General features: G+C 39.0%; 2 protein-coding genes across 2 annotated transcripts; both read right to left on the bottom strand.

Annotated features, from left to right (window-relative positions):
• Positions 1-2327: 2327 nt before the first annotated feature.
• On the bottom strand, positions 2328-6162 carry HCF107 (high chlorophyll fluorescent 107). The gene is made up of 8 exons (XM_021435169.2): positions 5536-6162; positions 5274-5417; positions 4324-4629; positions 4149-4208; positions 3717-3962; positions 3448-3558; positions 3148-3324; positions 2328-2942 (listed from the first exon to the last, which is right to left on the bottom strand). Exons 1-8 carry the CDS (start codon positions 6061-6063, stop codon positions 2550-2552), a joined length of 1965 nt encoding a protein of 654 aa, XP_021290844.1. The 5' UTR covers positions 6064-6162; the 3' UTR covers positions 2328-2549.
• Positions 6163-6800: 638 nt separating this feature from the next.
• Positions 6801-13075, bottom strand: LOC110422327 (fip1 motif-containing protein). Its single transcript, XM_021436197.1, is given in 9 exon segments — positions 6801-7706; positions 8415-10353; positions 10822-11027; positions 11114-11215; positions 11319-11435; positions 11544-11612; positions 11872-11998; positions 12139-12356; positions 12604-13075. Coding segments are annotated over 9 exon segments (3357 nt in total). The 5' UTR covers positions 13021-13075; the 3' UTR covers positions 6801-7544.
• Positions 13076-13440: the final 365 nt, after the last annotated feature.

Genomic DNA, 13440 nt, shown 5'->3' on the forward strand with positions numbered 1-13440 from the left:
CTTGAAAAACCATTTGGTTTCGTTTTCCTTTATGGACTTTATGGAGAGGGAGAGAGGCTTGGGGAGCTCATGAAATCCGCATAGAGCTTCGCATCAAGATTGGCTGAAAACGTGAAGGACTGCTAGGTGATCATAACTGAGATAGGAGCCTAGGAGGGTCTGATCCTCTCACTGAGCATGTCCTCAATGAATCATCAATGTCACGCATCGATGATCTCTGGTACTTGAAGAAAGTGGATGGTTCCATCCATGAAGAGAATGACCTTGGGATGATGGGAAAATTAGATAATGTCGTTGTTAATAACTAGCTAGGGTTCCTTGCTAAATATAAACCGCTATTGTTCATGGGTTTTTGTTTTTCTTTTTCAAAGAAAAAAACTACTACCATGTACTTGTCATTAATTAACTGCAATTATTTGTCATCTGTATGCTTCATGAAGTTTTGTAGTAGAGCTGAAAAAGTCATTCAAACTTTGTTCTTGGATTCATAACTGTAGCACCTTAACCCCTCGTATTACCACAACTCATCAATGCAGATACATGCATGCAACAAACATACACTGCTATCTAAGTCCAGGCTATCCGGGACAACAATCTGCTCAAACACATCAGTTTATCTTGGTCAAGGAGTTATACTTTTCCTGAGAGTTCTCCTTCTTTGGTGGGGGTGAAAGAAATGAATACGGAAAGTTTGATCAAAATATAGCCTCAGGAAGTTGTACAGGAGAATTTTGGGATGAAGAAGGTCATTCTGAAATTGCTGAAATATATATTTTCCATGGGAGTGATGCGATCAATTCTATCCAATTTCAGTACGTTGAGAATGGAACCGTAAGGACGTTTGCGCTTCACGGGCAAAGCACCGGTCCAATGTTCGATGTTGTAAGTCCCCCGTGAGCCTTTTTCATCGAGCAAAGCTCAAGTTTTTACAATCATCAACGTTTCATTTCAAAGTTCTTTGCATTTAAATCTTAGCATTGTTAAGTTGTCATATAAGAAAAAATTATTCTCAATTACCCAATTTTTTGTTTTATTCCTTTACCATGGTGAGAAAAAATGAAACACATTTTATAAAATGATATTCCTTATAAAAAACTATAGACAAATGCTAACAAAATCCATTTTCTGAATGTTGTGTTTAAACTATGTACATGCAGGTAAAGCTTAATTATCCATCCGAGTTTATTACTGTGATAGCCGGGCATCGGGATGCCACTTATATCCTTACACTCACCTTTATCACCAATTTGGGAAGGCATGGACCCTTTGGTATCCGGTCGATCTATGGAAATTATGAATATAACTTTAAACTTGGTAGTTCACGTAGATTTGGTGGTTTTTGCGGGCACTTTTCGCAAGGTATTAACCAAACCAGGTTCAGGTCTCCTGAAGTTCATGTGAAGCCTGGTTCAGACAATGGAACCATAGTCGGAAACGGAGATGTGTAACGCATGGAAATGAGTTTGTTCGAGCATTGAAATGCAAGCTTCACTATTAAAGTAAAAGTTTCAGCTATTATGAATTTAGATTGTAATCAAATAGAGTTTATATCCAATGTCAACAGGCATTTTGCTTGATAATATCTGAATCCAGGATTTCAATTTATTTTATTGCTCACCAGACTGCTGTTGCTGCTCCAGGTGGCAACAGACAATTGCTATCTTCTTTTCAGAAAGTTAACTTGTTGAGGTATACAACAAATATGCTTCTGATATGAGATTGAAGCACTTTATTTGCTTCTTTTCTTGCATTTATGGTGACATAATGCCCAAGTTAGTACTATAAAATCCGGGAATGTGACCCAGCCCATCCCTACTTTTAAGCTGCGCTTAGATCCTTAATATATGAGCCCATTTCGCTTTGATGTAAATAAAAGTAAGAACTTGACAATAATGTAAATATTTTTTTACCACCAATAATGTAAGTACTAGTCTTTCTTTTTCCTTTAATCTTTTGCCTGCATCTTGTTCCTTGGTTTTGGTTCTGTTGTGATAATTTAATGCAGGGATTCGTGCTACTTCCCTCTGTTTCTTTGAAGCAATAAAATTTCAATACCCAAGAAAGGGAATCTTCAGGTTGACATGACATACTTCTTCAGGCTACACAGTCAGTTTTACACCTTGAATGTAATTGCAGCATCCTTTTTTACATTGATGACATATTATTATAAGTACTGGTTGGCTCTGAGGACATTGAGCTCAATTTTACTTGATTGTATGTCAAGCTTTGAAGAGCAGAGCCTAAACTGAAAAAACTTGGTAGGGTCATGAGCATAATGTAAATCTCCTTTCTTGATGTTGATAAATCATTACTTTGCTGCAGCCTAATTCAAAGTATATACAATATTGACATTTTTCAACATGCGGTATGAGAAAATATTCTACAGTTTCTGTGCACAGGTTGAATTGTAATGGCTAGTGAAGGAGAGACATACCATAAGCATTTCTTTTTTCCAGATTTTCGTACAGTTGTCTATGAATCATCTACTACCGTAGCTTACATAACAATAAGTATTCTAGTATGCACCTGCAAAGATATAACTGCAACTGTCATATGCTGGTTTGAGGCAAAGTCATGGTGGTTCTTTTCTGTGATCTCCACACTCTTCTTGGAGATTTGATTCTCTTAGGAGTAAAGCTTCCAGGATTTTCCATCAAAATGTCCAGTTCAGATGGGTCCAATAATAATTTATCTTTGATAAAAGCATCCAAATCTAATCCACTCTCATTTTCAATGTCAAAGCCATCATTTTGTCCAGAGGATGAGCTGACCAGTGGTTCTTGAGCACTAGTTTCATTAACTCCTGCATCTTTCAGAGGTTCCTGTGCCTTGTTGCTCGGATCTTGGTCCAAATTCAGGAGTCTCTTTATGCTGTCAAGGGCTGGATCAATGACATCTAAAAATCCCATTACCCATGAAGCATCATCCACAACTTCAGTTCGCTGTTTCATGCAACCCAAAGAGGAAAGGAAAAAAATCATTCAGAGGCTTCTCAACAGCATCATGATTCTGAGGAACTCGAACTTAAAAAGTGTATAGGAAAGCTATAAGTTTTCCTAAATTTATTAGGCAGCAGGAAAATAGATGGTTTGTTTACAGAATAATAGAACGAAGCTTAAGTAAGCATCCTGTAAGCCAATTACTGACCTGCTGGAAATAGAGGTTACGAATTTCTTCAGCACGCACAGAGTTTCCTTGGTCCTCCTCCAATGCTGCCCATGTCATCCATGTTACGTAGCTCTGAGAATTTATATTGAGCGAGGATCTAAATAACCGTCGAGCTGCTGATAAGTTACCAGCTCTCTGTTCCAAAACACCCCAAGCCTACAACAAATGGCAACTAGCTAAATGTGTGCACTATGCTTGCAGAAGATTAATTGCTAGGAGTTTAGGGCATTTAAACTTGACATCTGTATGCCTCATATGATGTGGATATTAAACTATTACCTGTAAACATCGAGCAGCACTTTCAGTTGTTGAGTCAATTGACAGTGCTCTTTGGTACAATTCCCTTGCTGTGGATATGTTCCCTTCCTTCCATTCCATCCATCCCCATGCCTGACAAGCTCAAAGTATTAGATATGGAGATGATTTCCTCCAAGACTTAACAAGGTTTAAATCAAGTTTAAGAGTTATAAAATCGGTAATACTCTTTGTTATAATGGGCTACACACACACACACAGGTACAAACCAAAGAGCTTAAAGAATTTCTTACAATCCAGACTGGTTGGTGCCTTGGGTCCAGCTCAGAGGCTCTCCTGAACAAAACTCGAGCTAGATTTGCTGTTGAGTGTTTATATTCCAACAAAGCAAGAGACTGAAGTAATACAGGATCTCTAGGATTGAGTGCATGGCCTATCTTTAAAAGTTTTCTTCCCTTGTCAATATTGCCTATATTAGCTTCAAAAACTCCCCAAACATGCCATGCAAACCTGTTCTTGGGGCTTGCCTGGACTGCTTTCTGCAGATTAAATACACATATCACAGTGATGACAGTAAAATCACAAAATTAGGTGTGTGTGTGTGTGTGTGTGTGAGAGAGAGAGAGAGAGAGAGAGAGAGCATGACTTTTCTATTTGGCTTTCATTCTGAAAGCTATAACCAAATACTATCATAATGAATAACCTTGTCAATTAGAAAGGTTTACCTCAAATAGTAGCCTCGCAGCACGATAATTCTCCTGTTGCACCTCCAACTGAGCCCATGCCTGTGTTTAATGAATTTGACACATGCAAGAAGAAAAACTTAATTAAAGCATACTTGCAACAAACAAAGTCAATTAAACTACGTATAAGCCAAGGCATACAACACTAAAGACTTACCAGCCAACTGGCACAGCTTTTTGGGTTGCACTTGGTGGCCTGCCTGAACAAGTAACGAGCCTGCTCGTACCTACTTGCTCTAGCTTCCAGCAATGCAAGGGTTTGATAGATGTACTCATTTCCACTGCAGAATTTAAGACCTTTAGCAAGCAGATGCCTTGCCTTTTTGACATTCCCCTGTTTTAGCTCTAGAACTGCCCATCCATGCCAGGCAGCAATGTGTCTCTTGTCAGCAACTGTGGCTGCGTCAAATAGTTCTCGAGCCCTTCTTATATTTCCCATCTTATTCTCCAACACAGCCCAGCACTGTTCCAAGAGTATATAATTGTTGTCAATTATGTATAAGAGGAAGAATATATAAATGAAACACAGTTCATTAAATTGATTCGTGGATCTATGACTAGTGACATATCTATGTTTAACAAAATCTTTTTCTTTGAATGCTTGCAGCAGCATGGTAGGTCCATTACACTCTCATTAAAACTAAAATCTCCATAGATTTCTGTGAAAATTCTAATTGCTTACAAACAAGTGGCCACCATAAAATATCTTCTCTGCTTCACTACATAGAAGGCAAACCGGCCTCAGTACTTGCAAAACTTTGAGTCCTCATCCCCAAGTACTATCTTACAATTCTCAAGTGGATAAAACAGGGTGTTTGCAAAACCAGGCGAATAATGATCACAGTAACCATCCTAAGACAAAAGCTTTCATCTCAGAACCGGTATCATGAGCATGAACTTGAATTTGAAAACCACAAACATCATAAAGATTCCCGGTGAAATTAAAATCAGAGATTACTTGAAATTTCCAGAAGTTCATTCCATTAGTCCCCTATAATCGTAAGTAGTATTGATAAAACAAGGCAAGAAACAGTTACGATTACTCCATAAGCAAATAATAGCAAAGGAGCAATCACATTGGCAAACAAAAGGAAAAGAATGCAAAACCTGCCAAATATAAGGATTTTCTCCTTGGGTAGCCTGGCAACCTCTCTCATACACAGCTCTCGCTTCTGCCCTTTTTGATTGCTTGCTCAATATCTTCCCTAATGTTACATATGATCTCCCATCTTCCGGCCAATAGTACATACACTAGAAACAAATTCGAAAACCCCATCATAAGGATCACCACACAATGCCACAATCCCCAACAAGCAACTTTAAGCACAAATGTAACACATGAAAAACACCAGCATCCAAGCAGCCTTACCTTCTCCAGTATCTTTTCAGCTTCTTCATAACGATACTTCCTCGCCAAGACCCTCGCTTTATACAAGGCCAAGTCCAAGTTCACAGTTAGCGGCTTTCCTAGAGAACCCCCAGACTCCACTCTTTCGGGCTCAAACATAGGCATTTTCTTGGCAAACTCCTCGAGACCAGCACCTATACGCGACGATTTCAATGCGTCATCATCACCTTCAGCTTCACCATCGTCACTCTCATCATCTTCCCTGGAAATATCCGTGACTGGCCTGCGAACGACCAGGACCTTCTTGAAAGTGTCCTGCTCGGCTTCCACAGAGACTTCCTGGTCTGCTTCTTTGTCCAGGACTGGAGAAGAGGAGGTGTTCTTGGAAGAGCATGGAGGGATCAGAGAGAGGAGGGAAGGAGTGGGGAGGCGAGTTTTGAAGGGAGTTACTGTTTTGAAGGTGAACTTGTTGGGGTTCTGGGAAGGAGAAAAGAGGGTAAAGTTGGGTTTTGGTGAGGAAGACGAAGGCGAGGAAGAGAAGAGTCGCATTCTTTCCTTCTGGTTTTTACTTCACTTGCATTTTTAACGGATAAAACTGTCTGATTTTCATGGAGGGGAACGTTAGGCGGGCACCGGGGAAGGAGAGAACAGGGTTTTAATCACCAAAATGCCCTTCTGCTTGATGATTTATAACATATTATTACCCGACTTTTTAGCCTGTATTAAAGGTTAATATGGTCAATTCGTGCTAGACTAAAGTAGATTCAGAGGATTAGGGTATATTCGTAATTGGGCAGCTCAGACACGACTGGTCTGAGACAGGCCACGTTTGCCCGCTCTTTTTCAGAGGCTCAGGTTGAGATTTCACAGGGTACGTGGAGACATTCCATTGGTGATGTAATCTGAATATCATTAACAGGAAATATATAGTACTATTTGTAGTTCTACAATCGTCGATCATCAGATCAGGGTGATGATTCCCCTGTTCTTTTCTGCTTCATAATCATAAAATGACATCTCAAGAATAATCCCAACAATTTAAATGGAAAAGCTTCCTGTCTTCTCCCTTTAATTCTTTGATGGCAGAGAAAAATTCCCATCTCACAAGAACATCATGACAGACAAGGTCATCAGCAAAATCCTGCTTAGAAATTACGGAACAGAAGTTTCTCCAAACAACAATGGTCAGAGAAGTAACAAGAACCAATTCTAGTTAAAAACAGATGGAACAATTACTCAGACAAGTAGTTAGGTAAAGATGTTGCTACTGCACCAGTTTAGCAGGTTTTAACTAATGAAATAGCTGATATATGTGGATATTAATTCACCAAAGCTTTTACAATGAAGGAAAATGTCAAAGATGAGCAATGAATCAGGTTAAGCTCACGATTCATGAGCATCAAAAATCATTTACAGTTGGAAAGACAGAACTGGAACAACTACAGAACTTTGAAATTTTGCCAGGGTTATTTTTGCAGACAACATTATTGTACATGAAAGAAACTCAATGATTAGCAAAGGAGAAAACTAAAATCCTCCTTTCACCTGAAATCAGCATGTCATTCCGAAGAAAAGCTGAGAAGACCATATCTTATTTCAAATAAGATGACGTGGAGTAAATTATGCAAAAGCTAACTTACACCCCACCGCCTCTTTCGAGCAGGCCTTTGGTGCTTAATTTCATTAGTGTCAACTACCAAGTCAACTTGGGGCTCAGAAGTCTTGTCTGGCTCCATTTTTATTGTGATGGGATCCTTAAACCGTTCCCTTCGTTTCTCCATCTTTGCTAGTGTCTCCACTATCCGTTTGTTGTCATATTCACCCACAGCTCTATTCCCATCAGAACAACTGTCAACATGCAATGTTCTCATCTTGACCTTGCTCCTTTGCACCATAGTCTCAGAAGCATTTTCCTTTTCCAGGTTAATGCCTTTAATACTTTGTTCTTCACATATAATCTGACCCTCCTCAATATCCAGATCTTGATTACACTCTGCAACTGAAAACTTATCAAGCTGTTTCTCACTATTTCAGCTACCATCCGTATTTGAGATGTCTGTCTTAACTCCGTTGCCTCGACAAGAATCATTAACATCCCTTAAAGATTTCTGCTTCATAGGAAATTCCAAGCCAATCTTTTCAAGCCTTCCATTGCATATTAAGCTTCCACCATCTGAGTGCCTCACAGAAGACTGCAGAATGTATTATAATATGGAAATGTCACAGATTATAATTTTCCATGCTCTAGACAATTTATCAAATATATATATATATATATATAAAAACAGGGGAAGGTAAGAAGTATCAGATGAAATAATGAATGCGGATGCTTATACACTGTGCTCAAGAACAAAAATTCAGGAAAAGATCAATATCAACCATGATACTACCTATGAATGTAAGAATGCAAGTAGTGCAGTGAATCATGAATGCAGAAATGTAAATCATGCAGTTGATACTAAAATAACAAGAACTGTCAAAAATAATTGTCTGCAAATAGTGACAAATCATTTTAATTGCTATTGTCACCAATATCTAAAAAATTAAAACTGTTAAACTGACACAATCAAATTACTTTGTCCATCAAAGACCAGAAAATCTGTAACTCTGTCCAGCGAAGTTGAAGTGTACAAATTTTGAAAGTACAAGCATGACCATCCCACGAACACATGGAAAAGGAAATTATTCTAACTTAAATCAATTGACCTGTATTCCAGCACTCCAACTATATGAACAGCATAAAAGATACGGAATTATAGATAAGATAAAAGAAAAGAAAGAAACATGCAATAAGATAGCATTAGAAAAAGAAAAGAAGACTTGGTCAACACAAATAGAACACTCAAATAAACAAGTACAATTATACAAGGCTTTTTGGACCTCAGTTTCCCCAACTTTACCTTTCCTTCCCCAACAATCAAGTCAACTGAGTCCCTGTCCTTCAGGACCTTCTGCTCATGCCTAATAATAGAATTTCTTTCACGACAGTAGGCATTACTACCTTCAGTTATCATTTCATATCCGTGATGCTCCAACATCAAATCATTAATAAGCATCTCATCACAGAGGGATCCACGCCTAGCATTAATTAAGTCATGCTTAGAAGTTTCTTGACAGGAAAAAGACGCCCCTTGGGCTAACACTCTATCATTTCCAAGTAGTTTATCCTCCCTCCAGTGTACTACTCTACATCGCTGACTATGGCCCCTTCTCCACAACTGAACTTGATTCTTATTTGGCAAGATACCATCTTCATTGTCATCAATATAATCATAACAACCGCATCGACCATTGTCCCTGTCTTCCTCATGACATACCATTCTCTGATGTCTATGGTATCTACCAATAAACTTGGAGTCATATGCCTCATTTCTTGATAATAAAGTGTTACACCGCCTTCTTCCATTAGGTACAGAAGGTTCTCTGTCAGTCTCCAAAGCTAGAGATCTACAATACGTGTGTCTCAGATAGTCTTCACTTTCCATTGGCCACAATCTATCCAAAGGGAAATAGGCAGGATCAACATATCTACCTTTTCTGCCAGAAACTTTGAATTCTCTCCTAATTGGTGGTAGCCATCTCTCATATGGTTCAACCAAATCCCTTTCACAACGAGTGAATGGAATGGATCTACCATACTTTTCTTTTAACCATTCATCTTCATGCTTATAATCTAATGGACAATCATCATGATCAGTTTTCTTCCTAAGCTGGAGTCCATCATATCCCCTTCTCCATTGAATATCTCTTTCTTTTGAAGCAGACGAATACCTTGAGACTAACCTCTCAGATTCCCTGTAAGTGTGAGGAAACAAACCCCGTTGAGCAGGAAGTCTTTGTCCATGATGCCAAAACCCATCCATGTTCTCTTCTTTATCCATGCCAGCTCTTCTTCCATGATAAAACTCCTTTTTCCATTTTTCCCCAGCAAACTGATCCAAATCTTCTTTTAAGCTTAGATGACCTTTTGTGCGGACAGCCCGAAGATGGCTGTCAGCAAACCTTTTTTGGCCATTAACACAAGGTCCTTTCTCCTTGTAGCATGAGGAACCTTCTCTGTCATGATAACCAAGATCTTGCAGTCTTTCTTTCTGTCTGCTACAATCAGATGAGTAATCTTTATCACAGAGTTTCTGTGCATTTGATGAAGGGGGAGCTGTATAACAGTTTTCAGGATATATCTTCTGATCAGCAATACCGTGAGGTCGACCACGGTGATGCTTCCTTTCTTCCTCAGCAGGATTTTTACATCTTTGATATCTTTTTCTATCACACTCAGCATCTGATATTAGAGAAATGTCATCATCACTTTCATGCAAGATCCTCTGTTTCACAAGAGGTTGGTGTCTCCAGCTCTCATGCTTTTGCTTGTCTTTGAGGGGACATGAATGTATTGAATAACCTTCTCCATCATCTGATTTTGTTTTGCTGCCATCAATTCTGGAACTTTTATGATAAGATGCAACAGACTTCTGCAATTCAGAGCCATAATCTAGTGATTGCCTTCTTAATGGACTTGGACCTTCAGTGGAAACAGCATGAACACTATCTTTGGATCTTTCTTCAGAATTGCTTTCGGAAAAGGAAACTGTAGGACTAAAATGACTCCGATCGTCAAATGATGGTCCTGGTTCAATCATGCAAGGATCTGACTGGTAAGTATTTCTGCAAGCCACTTCATTTTCCTTATATGTTGTTTCCATTGATTCAGCAATTCCTTCTGATATGCAAACATCCATATTTGGATGACAACCCCCATTCATATCAGAGAGCTTGTCATTTTTGTGATTATTAGTCTCTAGTGAAGTTTGATTAGATGCAGTTATTGGCTGCAAAGACCTAATCACATTAAAACAAGAAATTTTATCTTGTCAGTGGTTTATGGGAAAAAAATAAGCTTATTCTAATATAATATTAAACTAACCTAGCATGACTATGCAGCCTATGTATTATAAAAGGTGATAAATACAGATGAAGCCAACAATAAACCTTTTATGCAAGCATTAAATTAATACCAGTATCCCCTTTTTATTTATCTACAGAAGTGTTCATGGAATCCTTCAATTTTTTTTTTTTTTGAGTGGGGTGGGAGGGCGGGGTGCGCTGAGAATCCTTTAATTCTAATACTTCAAATCAGATCAATCTAACAGTACACCCATGTTAGAAACCAGAAGCTCCAACAAGGGACATCCAGAGCAAATCAACCATGTGCAGAGCTCAACAGACGGATCTATTAAGCTTCAAATATCTAACTAATCACATTAATAATATGGAAAACTATGTTTCAAGAACACAATGGATTCAGACCTCAAAGGAGAAGACAGGGATGCACTTCTGACCCTTGCACAATGCTCTCCAGACAGGTCATCACTGCTAGCACTAACAGAAAAGCAAACATCTCTGTCATCCTCCGCATCCAACTTCCCAGATTCTGACACTTCACACTTTCTACCATGACCTAGTTCCTCCATTGCAGACTCAGAGGAATCCACAGTGGAATCCTGCACAGTTATCTGGCCCCACCCATGGAATTAGAAATGATACAAAGGAATACAATATGTAAAAATTATGCCTGTAAAGACTACAGTTAACAGCAAACCTGTATAATAACATCAGAATCCTGAAAACGTGGACGCCTTAGATCCATGGATGGTTGGCGTTCATTGATGCTGTCTTCGACCTGAATTGCTCTTCCTTTTGGCTGAAATAATAAGCCACTACATAATTAAACTGAGCAATATGCTTGTCAACACTGATGGAAATAGAGAATACAGATCATATCAGATACTGAAGGTTTAGCATACCAATTCCAAGGGCATCTCTCCTCTATCAGCACATTTAGATGATGGTTCAACTTTAGATACATCCTCAGTCATAGCTTCCTGGGTTGCTGTCTGAAGCCCAGCCTCAGCTTCATAAGCCTATTGCCATACAAGAAAAAAAGTTGGAAATCACAGAAAACTGAGATAGTTTTACAATTCATTATCTAAAAAAATCAAGCATCTACCATGAAGATTAAAATAACCAACCTGATCAAGTTTTGAAGAATAATAAACAGGAATCCTAGCCTGCCTGAATGACCGTTGCTGAAATTTCTCCTGTAATGCATCTCAGTAAAAGGTTTATGGTAAGCCAGTGATCTCTAAAAAAAGGAAAAAAGCAGCTGCAGGGAATTATATATATAAAAAAAAAGCAGCAAGATGGCAACAAGCTACAACCTCCAGCTAAATAGCTGTAGCATCAGTGGTATAGTAGTGACAACCATATGCATATGACAGAAGACCAAAGCGAGGTATTCTGGAGTGCAACTGGAAATTCATCATAAGGTGAAATACGATAGGCAATACCACAACTTACCAGGGAGTTACAGTACCGTCTCCAACTGTCCTCATTGAAACCAAAATTGAAGAAATGTGCTATATCTACGCCAGGATGCCTCCAAGGTTTCTCCTCAAATGCATCAATATTCACATCCAATATTGTCCTGAAAGAAATTAAGCCCTAAGGAATAGTCTAAGGGGTACGTTTAAGTGGAAGAAACAGAGTTATCTTGCATGCAATAACAGGGTCAATAATTCACCATTAGGTTCAACATAATCAAAGATTACAGTATCATCTACTAACCTATACCATGGAAGAGAAAAACCTTATCCAAATTGATGTGGTAATGAATTCGCGGTTGCATGTCTATTAGCAACCTGAACCAAGCTTCCACCCTTTTTCTGGCTGTAAACATCATCTTCCCGATCAGCTCTTGCCGACATAGAAGAGAATGATGAAACACCAGTACATCCAGTAACTCTCACTTTACTTGGAAATGGTGATCCATGAGGTCTCACATACTACCAAATAACAATTTAAAACAAAAATCAACACAAATCATGAAAAATAATAATAAAAAAGGTACACCACTTCGCTACAATTAAGGATCAAAACTCAAAGATAATAAATATTTATACTTCTCTGTTAAGAAAGAACTCACTTTCTCCATCTAAAAGCTAAAATACTACTAGTAACATGTACATACAACGGAAACATAGATAAAAAAAACTACCACTTTAAGTACAATTATTAGCAAAAAGACACTACCTTGAAGAGCGAAAACTGCGTTTTAGCTCCAGTCCCTCTTTCTGCACCATTTCCACTACAATTCAGCTCCGACCCATCACCAACCGGTTCCACCCGCCTTGAAATCTTATCCGACCCAGTTCCCTCCACACCAAAACCGCTATCTTCATCCTCCTCATAGCCACCACCGTGACTCCTCGCACCGGTAACCCGAAACTTCTCGCAGTCATCATCGTTCAACACAATGTTCAAATCGTCCTCGCTGTCACTATCTTCCATAACTGAACCGGGGTCGAATTTCTCATCCCCGTCAGTGCTTTCGGCGCCATTGCCACGGCCATTGTCTTCTGGTTCAATGTACAATGCGTCGATTGCTGAGCTAGCTTGGATTACAACGTCGGCGTATAAGTCAGCAAAATCATCATCCATCGAATCCATTTTTTTGGGTGCAAAAGCTAGTCTAACATTACAGTCATAGACTAGAGATAATTCGATTACGTTATACTCAAAAATGGGATTAAACGAAATGACGAAGGGACAACAAGAAATACAAGTAAACATAAGAAGCGGAAAAACCCTGTATCAGAATCTAAAACCCTGCAGAAGCCATTACCAGAATTGGATAGGCTATTGAATTTGGGCCTTGGCAAGGCGAGAGTGTGTTGTTTTGGGCCTTTCTGAGCCTATAGTGATTGTGACGACGTTGGATTGGAGGCCAATTTATGAACCTGTGTTGATGAGTGGCTCATTCATGACCTCCATTTGGGCTCAGTGTAGACCTCTTCCTTTTCCTTGGTTTAGGGCTTTCCTTTTTTGTTCTCTTCTTCGACTCGATAGTTTCAGGGGACCTCCTTGGAA

This window comes from Theobroma umbraticum, unplaced genomic scaffold, assembly GCF_002168275.2.
Source record: "Theobroma umbraticum cultivar Fairchild unplaced genomic scaffold, ASM216827v3 scaffold_130.0, whole genome shotgun sequence".
Lineage (NCBI taxonomy): Eukaryota > Viridiplantae > Streptophyta > Magnoliopsida > Malvales > Malvaceae > Theobroma > Theobroma umbraticum.